The sequence below is a fragment of the Colletes latitarsis genome, chromosome 12, assembly GCF_051014445.1.
Source record: "Colletes latitarsis isolate SP2378_abdomen chromosome 12, iyColLati1, whole genome shotgun sequence".
NCBI classification, from domain to species: Eukaryota; Metazoa; Arthropoda; class Insecta; order Hymenoptera; family Colletidae; genus Colletes; species Colletes latitarsis.
This window is the reverse complement of record NC_135145.1, coordinates 21201571-21217348: the sequence shown is the minus strand read 5'-3', so window position 1 is coordinate 21217348 and position 15778 is coordinate 21201571. Positions and strand designations below refer to the sequence as shown.

Below are 15778 nucleotides of genomic sequence, written 5' to 3'. Positions count from 1 at the left end.
TTTTCGACGTACGAAACGCGATCCTTGTAACGGAAATCCGATTCACTTCCTCTTCGTACTTCGCGTGCTTCCAAATGCAATTAAACGCCAAGGTACAACGAACGATACGTACATGGGCGAGTCAGAGTGTTTAAAATACTGTTGCATCGACGTAGTTTCAAGAAATTTTTATTGCAACCGTTATTACGTACTGACCTTGAATCGACGATAAAAATGAGAATCGAGTTTCGAGAAGTAGGCGCAGTATAGATCGTTGCCTTGGACGAAAGCTACGCTACAGGTGGTTCATCCAAACATTCAGATATCTGTAATACTCTTTAATATCGTTTAAATGCCTTAACGAGTTTTATAGAGGTTCACATTCGGTATAATTCCCTTTTAGTTTTAGTAATATCTTGTTTTCAACGATCAATAATGTGTATTTGTAATATTATACAGGGTGTACAACTAATCGTGGGAAAAATTTTAATGGGAGATTCTAGAGGCCAAAATAAGACGAAAATCAAGAGTATCGATTTCTTGATTGAGGCTTCGTTAAAAAGTTATTAACAGTTGCGCCTGTAGATAGGCAATCTGCGTACAGATTTCGAATCGTTCTGGAAAAATTATTTCTAGGTTCTGGGGTCAATTACAATCATTTTTGGTCATTAGATGTACCCTCGAAATTCTAACCATTTTCGAGAAAAAAATTCGAGAAGGTGTGAAATTTTTCGACGGGAAAAAAAAATTTTGAATCGTTGTAAAAAAATTATTTCTAGATTCTGGGGTCAATTACAATCATTTTTGGTCATTAGATGTACCCTCGAAATCCTAACCATTTTCGAGAAAAAAATTCGAGGTGTGAAATTTTTCGACGGGAAAAAAAAATTTCAAATCGTTTCGGAAAAATTATAATCGGTTGCAGGGGTCAATTACAATCATTTTTGGTCATTAGATATACCCCCGAAATCCTAACCATTTACGAGAAAAAAATTCAGTACGAGCGGAACTTTAAAAGTTAATAACTTTTTAACGAAGCCTCCATCAACAAATTGATATTCTTGATTTTCTTCTTATTTTGGGCTCTAGAATCTCCCATTAAAATTTTTCCCATGGGTGATTGAACACCTTGTATCTGTAATTTAATTTACCTGATCCTTCGACGTTGGAAAACAAATAATTTTGTAATTATTTAGATCAGGTGCTTTGTGTATAATTTGTACTCTTATATCTCTGAATGTAACTTAAAGTTACACACACGTGATTACTGTCTCTAATTCGCATACTTCAGATATGACTTTTTTTTAATCGTACAATAATAATACATCGTAATAATAATCGTATAATAATACATTTTCGACCGTCGATCGTAACCGAGGTGGTTAATAAGAAACTTTTTCTTTCGAACTGCGCCGAATCGAAGTTCGCGATTAGTTTGATAAATTTTAATAACGCGAAGTACACTTTGTTCCGCATAATACATGAATAAGAGAGAAACGATGGGATGTTGCTGAGAAACTTCAGACGTTGCGGTTTAATATCCGCGCGTTTCGACGAGTAAATCATTTATTGCGCGAGATCCACTATCGGGGGATAATAATTCACAATTTTTCGAATCGGGGAAAATTGTCTTCAGTGTCCCAGATAGCCTAATCACAGCTATTGTGTGCTATTGTTTTTCATTAGGATGTAAATCAATAGTTTTTCTTTTAGGAATTGATTTCTGATCTCATAGATAGGGTGCAATTTTTCGTTATTCTTAGAATATTTAGACATTTGCTAAGGATCTATTTTAAGAATTTTAGGGCAATATATATTTTGTAAATTAATAGTTTCTTTTCGAGGAATTGATTTTGGATTTCATAGATGGGGTGCAATTTTTAGTTATTCGTAGAATATTTAGACGTTTGCTGTGGATCTATTTTAAGAATTTTAGGGCAATATGTATTTTGTAAATTAATAGTTTCTTTTCGAGGAATTGATTTTGGATTTCATAGATAGGGTGCAATTTTTAGTTATTCTTAGAATATTTAGACATTTGCTGTGGATCTATTTTAAGAATTTTAGAACAATAAATATTTTGCAAATTATCTCCTAGATAGGATACAATATTTAGTCGTTCTCAGAACCCACTCGTACAATATATCAAAAATATTATACTCTCATAAATAAATGTTATTTCCCTCAAGAATATTAACCCACTTCCAAAGTATTTTCAAATTAAACTACAATTCGTGCAATGTTTACACCAGATTTACGGGCATTGATCACACGTATGTATATTTATTGATACCTTTCATGTCGACGATTATATTAAAATACGATTTTTCTTTTAATTAAAATATGTATTCATACCATTGCATCAAACAAATTCAAGCTGTTAAAAAATAATATTTACACGTTCTGCAATTTATATTGACGGCTTCCGTAAATCTAGTGTTAAACTCTGTGCCCCTCGAACTCGACCAAAGTCCCCCTTATCGCCCCACAGCACGTCCGTACCTGGAAACCAAAAAAAAAAAATCTACGTCTTACAACCTACAAGATAATCAACCACCCCTGGGAAAAATTTAAATGGGAGATTCTAGAGGCCAAAATAAGACGAAAATCAAGAATATCAATTTGTTCATGGAGGCTTCGTTAAAAAGTAATTAACAATTAAATTCAAAAATTTCAAACCGTTCTGGAAAAATTATTTTCGGTTCCGGGGGTCAATTACAATCATTTTCTGTGAATACACATATATCCGAAATCTTACACGTTTTCGAGAAAAAAATTCCGGAAGTGCCTAAATTCGACGAAATTGAAAAATTTCGAATCATTCTGGAAAAATTATTTTCGGTTGCAGGGGTAATTACAATCATTTTTGGTCATCACACATATATCCGAAATCTTACACGTTTTCGAGAAAAAAATTCCGGAAGTGCCTAAATTCGACGAAATTGAAAAATTTCGAATCATTCTGGAAAAATTATTTTCGGTTGCAGGGGTAATTACAATCATTTTTGGTCATCACACATATATCCGAAATCTTACACGTTTTCGAGAAAAAAATTCAGGAAGTGCCTAAATTCGACGAAATTGAAAAATTTCGAATCATTCTGGAAAAATTATTTTCGGTTCCGGGGGTCAATTACAATCATTTTCTGTGAATACACATATATCCGAAATCTTACACGTTTTCGAGAAAAAAATTCCGGAAGTGCCTAAATTCGACGAAATTGAAAAATTTCGAATCATTCTGGAAAAATTATTTTCGGTTGCAGGGGTCAATTACAATCATTTTTGGTCATTACACATATATCCGAAATCTTACACGTTTTCGAGAAAAAAAAATTCAGGAAGCGCCTAAATTCGACGAAATTGAAAAATTTCGAATCATTCTGGAAAAATTATTTTCGGTTGCAGGGGTCAATTACAATCATTTTTGGTCATTACACGTACCCCCGAAATCCTACCCACTTTCTAGAAAAAAATTCAAGACGTGAAATTTTTCGACGGAAAAAAAAAATTTTCAAATCATTCTAAAAAAATTATATTTAATTACAGGGGTCAATTACAATCATTTTTGGTCCTCACACGTACCCCCGAAATCCTACCCACTTTCTAGAAAAAAATTCGAGACGTGAAATTTTTCGACGGAAAAAAAAAATTTTCAAATCATTCTAAAAAAATTATATTTAATTACAGGGGTCAATTACAATCATTTTTGGTCATCACACGTACCCCCAAAATCCTACCCATTTTCTAGAAAAAAATTCGAGAATGTGTGAAATTTTTCGACGGAAAAAAAAATTTTCAAATCATTCTAAAAAAATTATATTTAATTACAGGGGTCAATTACAATCATTTTTGGTCATCACACATACCCTCGAAATCCTACCCACTTTCTAGAAAAAAATTCAGAACTGTCTGAACTTTAAATGTTAATAACTTTGGCAGTTGTACTATATCCATCTTCTTCTCGCGAATCGAGTGTGATCTCAGAGAATCCCAACGACTCGTAAACAACTTTCGGTGGCAGTTCGGGCAAAGGACACGTGTTCAGTCGTCTGTTCGCCGCCATAAATTCATTGGCCTTTTGTCGAGGCGGCGCGTGGCCGCGATTCACGCTAAATCGGAAATTAGCACGCGTAAGGATCGCCGTGGGTGGCTGCAGCGGTCCCTCGTCGGGTTGGACGACTATACGCACGCGAGAGAGTCCGCGAGATGGGGGGGTGGTCGAGCCAGAGGGGTCTGGACGGTTAACAGAGACGCGCCGCGTCCGTGCGCGCCAGTCGAAGCCGAGACTTCGTCCGCGCAACGTTTCCGCTCGCCTCTGTCCCGCCGTACGCGTTGGATCCGCGTCGATCTATCGCGTTCGTTCCTCGTGCAATTTCGTACGCTCGAAACAAAAGACACTTTCGTTACACGCGGGTTTGTGTTTCTTACTTTAAGGACCCACGAGAGGAGAGGACTCTGGGGACCCAGGAAAATCCCACGGAACAGCAGTTCATGTAGAACCCAGGAATCATGACGAGAGCGCGCCGATACCGATTCCTCCCGCTCCTCGTGTACATCCTGCTGGACGGTGAGTGTCAAAAGATCTGTTAACAAATCTATTCGTTTGGTAAATCGACAGTTTTCTCGAGACTTGTTGAATTCGAGGCCTCTCGCCGAGCGGCGGACCTTGCACGTGCTCCCGAGGAACACGATACTATCGTCGAAACCCGAGACCAGCGTTCTTGAAATGTTTTCCTTTCTTTCATTCGAGCGTTTCGTTCAGCGTAAATACGCGTGGCTGTGTTTCCCTTTGAAAAACGAAGAGACAAAACCGTTTGCTATCGATCATCGGGTGTTTCGAGGGGATCCATTCGTGCTGATAGAATTCCGTGGAATTAGTTACAAAAATCCCTTTTTTTTTTTAACGCGTTGTAGCGAAAAGCTCGAGAATCGAAATAAGTTGAGAAATCGCGGAATCTGGAAAATATACGACGAACTCGGGCATAGGAGGGGGGAAACAAAGGGGGGAAAAAACGATAAATAAATCCGGCAACCCAGTTTTCTCGTGATCAATCATCCTGCCGATATTTCGAAGGAAAATCCGCAGTCCTGGAAACCGATAATCGCGGAAGCTCCGCGGAATTGCGTTTCGACGATAGAAAACTCGCGAGATTATTGTTTTTTTTTATTTGTTTCGACGTGGAAATGGACGGCGAGGTTTTCTCGTCGCGCGATTCGGAAACAGTGTTTAATTAGTCGGTGTCCGTCGCTCTGATTTTCGACAAAGCGGCTGAATTTCGGGCTGGTAGGCGCAGGCCCCGGAAACACCGGTCTCTGTTTATCAATTAGCCGCGATGGCCGCGCATATGCGTTTGCATACCGACGAAAAGTCTTTGAACACGCGAATCGATGCTGGGGGCTCGATCCTCTTTGCCGCGACGCGGCTCTTCCGGTGATTCGATGCTCCCGGGGATGGTCGAACAGGCAGAGTTCTTTGCAATTTGTCCCCGCAACGCTGATCTACCGTGGAAACTGGACGAATATGTGAAATGTGCGTCGGTGCATTCTCTATATCTGGGGGAAAAAGAAACAGTTTTGTATATTTCACAGGGTTGTTTATGGAATTAATTCGTAGATTGCAGAAACTGTACTGGGACGAAAATGTGAAATAATTTGCGAAATAGGTTGATGTATTTTCTATATTTGAGGGGAAAAGGAAAATATCATTTTTTATATTGCACAGTGTTTATGGAATTAATTTATGAATTGTAGAAACTGTACTGGATGAAAATATAGAATACTTTGTATGTTGCTATATTTTCTATATTTGGGGAGGAAAAAAATATAGTTTTGTATATTCTATTTGGTAGTGTTTATTTGTGGATTGCAGAAGCTATAGTGGACAAAAATAAAACACTTTATTGTATTTGGGGGAAAAGGAAAATGTAATTTTGTATATTACACAGTGTTTATGGAATTAATTTATGATTTGTAGAAACTGTACTGGATGAAAATATAGAATACTTTGTATGTTGCTATATTTTCTATATTTGAGGAGGAAAAAAATATAGTTTTGTACATTCTACATGGTAGTGTTTATGGAATTAATTCGTAGATTGCAGAAACTGTACTGGGACGAAAATGTGAAATAATTTGCGAAATAGGTTGGTGTATTTTCTATATTTGAGGGGAAAAGGAAAATATCATTTTGTATATTGCACAGTGTTTATGGAATTAATTTATGAATTGTAGAAACTGTACTGGATGAAAATATAGAATACTTTGTATGTTGCTATATTTTCTATATTTGGGGAGGAAAAAACTATAGTTTTGTATATTCTATTTGGTAGTGTTTATTTGTGAAAACACTTTATTGTATTTGGGGGAAAAGGAAAATGTAATTTTGTATATTACACAGTGTTTATGGGATTAATTTATGAATTGTAGAAATTGTACTTTGTATGTCGTATTTGTTGAATTTGAGAAAAAAGAGGATACAGTTTTGTATATTTCACAGGGTTGTTTATGGAATTAATTCGTAGATTGCAGAAACTGTACTGGGACGAAAATGTGAAATAATTTGCGAAATAGGTTGGTGTATTTTCTATATTTGAGGGGAAAAGGAAAATATCATTTTGTATATTGCACAGTGTTTATGGAATTAATTTATGAATTGTAGAAACCGTACTGGATGAAAATATAGAATACTTTGTATGTTGCTATATTTTTTATATTTGAGGACGAAAAAAATATAGTTTTGTATATTCTATTTGGTAGTGTTTATTTATGGATTGCAGAAACTATAGTGGACAAAAATATAAAACACTTTATACAGGGTGTTAGGCCAACCATGGGAAAAATTTTAATGGGGGATTCTAGAGGCTAAAATAAGACGAAAATGAAGAATATCAATTTGTTGATGGAGGCTTCGTTAAAAAGTTATTAATGTTTGAAGTTCCGCCCGTACTGAATTTTTTTCTCGAAAGTGGGTAGGATTTCGGGGATTCATGTTTTGACAAAAAATGATTGGAATAGACCCCCGTAATCAAAAATAATTTTTTTAGAACGATTTGGAATTTTTCAATTTTGTCGAAAAATTTGTTCACTTTCCTGAATTTTTTTCTCGAAAATGCGTAGGATTTCGGGGGTATGTCTATTGACCAAAAATGATTGTAATTAACTCCCTTAGCTAAATATAATTTTTTTAGAACGATTTAAAATTCTTCGATTTCACCGAAAAATTTGTCCACCTACCCCCTGTCGATTTTTTTTAAAAATACATTTTTATTCTTAGTAACTTTGTTTGACATCCTACAGCAAAGTTGTCTAATACTTTTTTGTAGGTACCCATGAGCTCTACTTCAGAAAAAAGTTTCATTGAAATATATTCACTATTGTTGGAGTTATGGTCGTTTGAAAATTGAACCATGTTTTGGGGGTTTTTCTTATTTTCCGGGGTCAAGAATCAACTTTTCGAATATTTTTGCGATTTCTACATATCCTCCACTAAAATACGCGTTGTTTGCCTTTTTGAAAATTAAAATCGTCCAATCCGTTCAAAAGTTATGACATTTTAAAGATACACATGAAATTTCAGTGAAACATATCAACGCTATGGTCAGACATGACATTTTCAGTAAGGAATTTTTTTCTCGAAAATGCGTAGGATTTCGGGGGTATGCCTCTTCACCAAAAATGATTGGAATAGACTCCCGTAATCAAAAATAATTTTTTCAGAATGATTCGAAATTTTTTAATTTCGCCGAAAAATTTCACACTTCTCGAATTTTTTTCTAGAAAATGGGTAGAATTTCGAGGGTATGTGTAATCACCAAAAATGATTGCAATTGACCCCTGCAACCGAAAATAATTTTTCCAGAACGATTCGAAATATTTTTTTTTCGTCGAAAAATTTCACACTTCTCGAATTTTTTTCTAGAAAATGGGTAGAATTTCGGGGGTATGTGTAATGACCAAAAATGGTTGTAATTTATCCCTGGAACCGAAAATAATTTTTCCAGAACGATTTGAAATAATTTTTTTCCATCGAAAAATTTCACACTTCTCAAATTTTTTTCTAGAAAATGGATAAAATTTCAAGGGTATGTGTATTCACCAAAAATGAATGTAATTGACCCCCGGAATCGAAAATAATTTTTCTAGAACGATTCGAAATATTTTTTCCCCGTCGAAAAATTTCACACTTTTCGAATTTTTTTCTAGAAAGTGGTTAGAATTTCGAGGGTATGTGTAATGACCAAAAATGATTGTAATTTATCCCTGGAACCGAAAATAATTTTTCCAGAACGATTTGAAATTTCCAAATTTAATTGTTAATTTTTTAACGAAGCCTCCATCAACAAATTGGTATTCTCGATTTTCGTCATATTTTTGTCTCCAAAATCCCCCGTTGAAATTTCCCCCACTGTTTTTGAACACCTAAAAATCTATTGATAATCACTCCCCACAGTGACAATTATTTCCAATTAAATAAATCCCAACAATAATTTTCGTTACGCAAGAATTCTAATTTCGATCGTACAGTGCTCAGTCTTGTCACGATCCACTCGTTCGAAAAATCCCCAGTTAACGATAAATCAGTTTCAACGTCGTCCAATCACGTTAAAACGTCTCGTTATCGTTTCCCTGCGATCCATAGATAATATTTACGTTTACCTTTCGACGGGTATTTGCTCTGCGAAACACGTAACGTCGAGGAGCTCGAGTCGCAGGTGCGCGGAACGCGGGTCCCGATTAATATCGAGGACGTACTTGGCGGCTTTGGGATCTTTCGCGGCGTCGGGAGACACGGAAAGAAGGAAACGCGAAGGAACAGCGATCAGCCATTCCCACCTCGAGGACCGGCTGAATATGCATGAAACAATCGCATATCTTATGCAATTAGCCGAGGCAAATCTTTCCCTTTTCTCCCTTCTTTCACCTCGCGGAGAACTTGGCTCTAATCAGAGCGCGTTCGCCATGCAAATTCCGTCTCGAGTCGATAAACTCGCGTGTCCCTTCCGCCATCGACAGGAAACGGTCGACAGCCACTGTTCCTCGTTTCGTTATTTCCATCGACGGTTGATTGTCGCGAAAAATTGCACGTCCGTGATTCAAAGGCAACAACGGGGAGTCCTCGTTTAAACATTAACCAGGAAGCTTCCTCGGGGGAGTTTTAATGTCTTTCATCGACGGGCAGAAACCGCTCGCGCCGCGAAAACACGTTCCGTTGGCTCGACAAACATTTTCTTCGCGTTCTTCCATCGATACCTCTCCTCGTATTTTCACGGGGGAGGGGATCCCCGGGTTCTTTTTGTCGAGAAAGCGCCACGACGAAAAGAGCACTCCGTGACTCCGCGATGTGGTCTCAGAAAACATCCATCCGGCGTGTGTGTGTGTGTCTACGTGTCGAACGTTCGATCGAAACCGAGTTGTTTTTACGCGCCGGGCTCTTAACGAACGGTCCATAACTCGACCGAGGATCTTCGACGATTCGAGAAACTGGAAAAGGAATATTTCTCGATTTTCCCGCGGTTATTGTTTGGTGGAACTTTGGCAAATCTGTGCAGGGGTCCCTGAAGTTTGTAATTGGTAATTTGGAATCTGAAGCTTTCACGGAGATTTACGGGGCATTGTTTGTAGTTTTATTTGTATTGGAATCTGTTTTTTTTTTTAATTAAAATGTGGATGTGCAACGTAGGGGGAGATACTCATTTCTGATTGGAAGTTTCAATTATCTGTGAATATAATTCTAATTTATTTAGTGTGAATTTATTGTCATGAGGAGCGATTATTAATAGCAAATTTTTATATTTTTATATGTGTATCCCTGGTTGGATTGCATGTTTTTTTAAATTAAAATGTGAAATATTCAACATAGGGGGAGATACTTGATCATTTCTGATTGGAAGTTTCAATTATTATCTGTGAATATAATTCTAATTTATTTAGTGTGAATTTACCGTCATGGGGAGCGATTATCAACAGCAAATTTTTATATTTTTATGAATGCATTCGTGGTTGGATTGAAATGCATTTTTTTTTTAAATTAAAATGTGAAATATTCATCGTAGGGGGAGATACTTGATCATTTCTGAGATATTTATGATTGGAAGTTTCAATTATTATCTGTGAATATAATTCTAATTTATTTAGTGTGAATTTACCAACTTTGGGAGCGATTATTAATAGCAGATTTTTATATTTTTATGTATGTATTCGTGGTTGGATTGAAATGCATTTTTTTTTTTTAAATTAAAATGTGGAATATTCAACGTAGGGGGAGATACTCATTTCTGATTGGAAGTTTCAATTATTATCTGTGAATATAATTCTAATTTATTTAGTGTGAATTTACCATCATGGGGAGCGATTATTAAAAGCAAATTTTTATATTTTTTTGTATGTATTCGTGGTTGGATTGAAATGCATTTTTTTTTTAAATTAAAATGTGAAATATTCAACGTAGGGGGAGATTTGATCATTTTTGAGATATTTATGATTGGAAGTTTCAATTATTATCTGTGAATATAATTCTAATTTATTTAGTGTGAATTTACCGTCATGGGGAGCGATTATTAATAGCAAATTTTTATATTTTTATGAATGTGTTCGTGGTTGGATTGAAATGCATTTTCTTTTTAAATTAAAATGTGAAATATTCAACGTGGGGGGAGATACTTGATCATTTCTGAGATATTTATGATTGGAAATTTCAATTATTATCTGTGAATATAATTCTAATTTATTTAGTGTGAATTTACCAACTTTAGGAGCGATTATCAACAGCAAATTTTTATATTTTTATATGTGTATCCCTGGTTGGATTGAAATGCATTTGTTTTTTTAAATTAAAATGTGAAATATTCATCGTAGGGGAAGATACTTGATCATTTCTGAGATATTTATGATTGGAAGTTTCAATTATTATCTGTGAATATAATTCTAATTTATTTAGTGTGAATTTACCGTCATGGGGAGCGATTATTAATAGCAAATTTTTATATTTTTATATGTGTATCCCTGGTTGGATTGCATGTTTTTTTAAATTAAAATGTGAAATATTCAACATAGGGGGAGATACTTGATCATTTCTGATTGGAAGTTTCAATTATTATCTGTGAATATAATTCTAATTTATTTGGCGTGAATTTACCATCCTGGGGAGCGATTATTAATAGCAGATTTTTATATTTTTATGTATGCATCCGTGGTTGGATTGAAATGCATTTTTTTTTAAATTAAAATGTGAAATATTCAACGTAGGGGGAAATACTTGATCATTTTTGAGATATTTATCATTGAAAGTTTCAATTATTATCTGTGAATATAATTCTAATTTATTTGGCGTGAATTTACCATCCTGGGGAGCGATTATTAATAGCAAATTTTTATATTATACGTTATACATTTTAATAAGTACAAAGAGACTTTATTTCAAAGTTAATTGGCATTTTTATGTATGAATTTCGTTATTTTTTGTCTTTATTAAGAGAAAAAACCTGTGTAGTTATTCGGGGAATCGAACTCGAGCCAAATGGGTAGGAGTCCCTTACTTTACCACCACGCCCCATGGTGATAGTTAACACTTAATAAATTATAACTATATTTGTAAGTAATAATAAAACAAAAATTGTATTGGGCAATTCTAGAAGCCAAAATAAGACGAAAATAAAGGATACCAATTTGTTGATTGAGGCTTCGTTATAAAGTTATTAACGTTTAAAGTTCCAAACAGACCAGAAAATTTAGAAGTTTCAAAAAATTCTGAAAAAATTATTTTTGATTACAGGGGTCAATTACAATCATTTTTTGTGAATACACATATCTTCGAAATCTTACACGTTTTCGAGAAAAAAATTCAGTAAGTGCAGAAATTTTTCGACAAAATTAAAAAATTTCAAATCGTTCTGAAAAAATTATTTTTCATTGCGGGGGTCAATTACAATAATTTTTTGTGAAGAGTCATACCCCCGAAATCCTACGCATTTTCGAGAAAAAAAATTCCTTACCGAAAATCTCATGTCTGACCATAGCGTTGATATGTTTCACTGAAATTTCATGTGTATCTTTAAAATGTCATAACTTCCGAACGGATTGGACGATTTTAATTTTCAAAAAGGCAAACAACGCGTATTTTAGTGGAGGATATGTAGAAATCGCAAAAATATTCGAAAAGTTGATTCTTGACCCCGCAAAATAAGAAAAACCCCCAAAACATGGTTCAATTTTCAAACGACCATAACTCCAACAATAGTGAATATATTTAAATGAAACTTTTTTCTGAAGTAGAGCTAATGGGTACCTACAAAAAAGTATTAGACAACTTTTCTGTAGGATGTCAAACAAAATTACTAAGAATAAAAATGAATTTTTAAGAAAAATCGACTGGGGGTAGGTGTCGAAAAAAAAAAATTTTGAATCGTTGTAAAAAAATTATTTCTAGGTTTTGGGGTTAATTACAATCATTTTTGGTTAATAGACATACCCTCGAAATCCTAACCATTTTCGAGAAAAAAATTCGTGTAGCTGGACAAATTTTTTTAATAACTTTTAAGAATAATTTTGTTAATAACTTCTTAACGAAGCTTCCAGAATCTCTCATTAAAATTTTTCCCAGGGGTGGACGAACACCCTGTACACTGGTATCATTGATTTAATTTCAAATAATTTTTCTATTTTTGTCCAAATTTGCCCATGGAAGAAATGATCAAGAAAAAAGATTTGTTTTATGAATATTTCGTGAATCTAAAAATGTGTTGATTTTAATATACAAAGCTCGATAACGACGATTAATAAAATCCAATATAAATTGGTAAGTGACCCAAAAACTGTGGTCCTTTTGATAAACAATTTATCTTAATGCGTAGTTTGTTAAAAAAGGGAATGTTATCGCAAGAAAATTGAGCAAATACTTCTTTCGCTGTGCACATTGGTACGAAGCAAATACTAGGAATTGTTTTCGTCGTTCTAGCTGTTTCTGGAACGCGAGTTCCCTCGAATTCGAGCACTTTGTAAACATACCTTTCCCCGACACGATTCACCCGTTTTTCCAACCTCGATCCTGTAAATGAACTTTGAAATATATCCTCGGAAAATTTTATCGATCGTTTCGTGGCGTGAAATTAAAAATTATACAGGATGTTCAGCCACTCCTGGGAAAAATTTTAATGTTATATACTAGAGATCAAAATAAGACGAAAGTCAAGAATATCAATTTTTTGATGAAGGCTTCGTTAAAAAGTTATTAAAAAATTAAATTAAAAAATTTCAAATTCTTCTGGAAAAATTATTTTCGGTCATGGGGGTTAATTACAATCATTTTTGGTCATAACACATACCCCCGAAATCTTACACGTTTTCGAGAAAAAAATTGCTGAAAATGCTGAGCATTCTCGAGAAAAAAATTCTTTACCGAAAATGTCTGACCAAGCGTTGATCCATTCTCCTGAAATTTTATGCGAATCTTTAAAATGTCATAACTTCTGAACGGATTGAAAGATTTTAAAATTTCAAAAAGCAAACGACGCGTATTTTAGTGTAGAATATGTAGGAATTCTAAAAATATTCGAAAACTCGTTCCTTGATCCCGTAAAATGAGAAAACCCCCATAAGAGTGGTTCAATTTTCAAACGACCATAACTTTCACAATAGCGAATGGATTTCATTGAAACTTTTTTATGAAGTAGAGCTCATGGGTTCCTACGAAAAAGTATTAAACAAAATTTCCGTACAACGTCAAACAAATTAATTAAAAATCAAAAACAAATTTTCAAGAAAAATTGATAAGGGGTAGGTGCCTATATCTTTCGACAAAATTAAAAAATTTCAAATTTTTCTGGAAAAATTATTTTCGGGTGTGGGGGTCAATTACAAGCATTTCTGGTCAATAGACATACCCCCGAAATCCTACCCACTTTCGAGAAAAAAATTCTTTATCGAAAATGTCTGACCATTCTCCTGAAATTTGATGCAAATCTTTAAAATGTCATAACTTCTGAACGGATTGAAAGATTTTAAAATTTCAAAAAGCAAACGACGCGTATTTTAGTGTAGAATATGTAGGAATTCTAAAAATATTCGAAAACTTGTTCCTTGATCCCGTAAAATGAGAAAAACCCCATAAGAGAGGTCCAATTTTCAAACGACCATAACTCCAACAATAGCGAATGGATTTCATTGATATTTTTTTCTGAAGTAGAGCTCATAGGCACCTACGAAAAAGTATTAAACAAAATTTCCGTACAACGTCAAACAAATTAATTAAAAATCGAAAACAAATTTTCAAGAAAAATTGACAAGGGGTAGGTACCTATATCTTTCGACAAAATTAAAAAATTTCAAATCGTTCTGGAAAAATTATTTTCGGGTGTGGGGGTTAATTACAATCATTTTTGGTCATTACACATACCCCCGAAATCCTAACCATTTTCGAGAAAAAAATTCAGTACGAGCGGAACTTTAAAAGTTAATAACTTTTTAACGAAGCCTCCATCAACAAATTGATATTCTTGATTTTCGTCTTATTTTGACCTCTAGAATCCCACGTTATAATTTTTCCCAAGGGTAACCGAACACCCTGTATAGATTCTCCAAAAAATCCAAAAATTTGTCGTTCGTGTTTTCAGTTTTCGACGATACACGGTCCAGGTTTATCGAACGGAGTTGTTCCGTGGAAATCGCGGGTAAATTCGTGAGAATCCGCGGGACAGATGGTCGTAAGGGTGGGACCATCCGAGCGTGCGTGGAAAGTCAAAGTCACCTTTGTGCGCGAATCCTGCTATTAACGAGCATTAACTCTCGCAGGACGAAATGTGGGTCAGAAGTTAGCCACAAAGTGGTGAAACGGCACGGGCCAGGGGGGAGGAACCGCAAAGCGGAGTTAGGCTCGGTTTTGAACTAGCTTTAATCCGCCCCAAGTCCAGTTTCCATATAACTTCGTGTCTTTGAATCCAAGCAGTGATTATTATTACTCCCAGCGTCCCTTCGTTTTACTCTTTCACTTGTTTCAGGTGCTGGTTACTCATTCTAAAGCTTAAAACTAAATAATCGAAGAGGAAACATCCGCTTGCAACCAATTTTAAATTGAATCTCACGAAAATAACAAAGAATTTAAAAAGTATATTTTCATTATTTTTCTAGGAGTTTCTATTTAAATAATTCGACCAAAGAGTCGAGGATTAGGTTAAAATAAAATAACAGAGGAGGAAATATCAAGTTGCAACTAGCTTCTATCATATTTCCTCATTATTCTTCCCATAAAATAATTGAAACTCACAAAAATAACAAAGAATTTAAAAACTATATTTTAATTATATTTCTAAGAGTCAGGGGTTGATCAAGTCGAATAGAATTTAGAATATAATGATAATTATTATTTAGAATCATTTAAAATTTAGAATTATATTGCAAATAGTTCTAAATAATATTCTAAATCCAATTATAACGAGAATATAATCTAATATAATACAATAGAAGAGAATATAGAATTTAATATAATAGAATGGTATAAAATAAATAGAATAGAATAGAAATTTAGAATATAATAACAATAATTATTTAGAATCATTTAAAATTTAGAATTGTATTCTGAATATAATTATTTGTATTCTAAATCCAATTATAATGAGAATATAATATAATAGAATGCAATAGACTCGAATAGAATTTAGAATATAATAACAATAATTATTTAGAATCATTTAAAATTTAGAATTGTATTCTAAATATAATTATTTGTATTCTAAATCCAATTATAATGAGAATATAATATAATAGAATGCAATAGACTCGAATAGAATTTAGAATATAATGATAA

The 15778-nt window shown here is 34.2% G+C and overlaps 1 protein-coding gene across 3 annotated transcripts in view; it reads left to right on the top strand.

Moving 5' to 3' along the window:
• The first annotated feature begins 4296 nt into the window (after positions 1–4296).
• LOC143348884 (kin of IRRE-like protein 3) overlaps positions 4297–15778 on the top strand; it is a 339595-nt gene continuing 328113 nt past the window's right edge. The window contains exon 1 of one of the 3 annotated variants that reach the window (XM_076779590.1): positions 4297–4549. In XM_076779590.1, the coding sequence (XP_076635705.1) occupies positions 4492–4549 (58 nt within the window). In that variant the 5' untranslated portion in view covers positions 4297–4491. The remainder of the gene's footprint in view (positions 4550–15778) is intronic. The other 2 variants (XM_076779587.1, XM_076779593.1) reach the window with 2 other exon arrangements.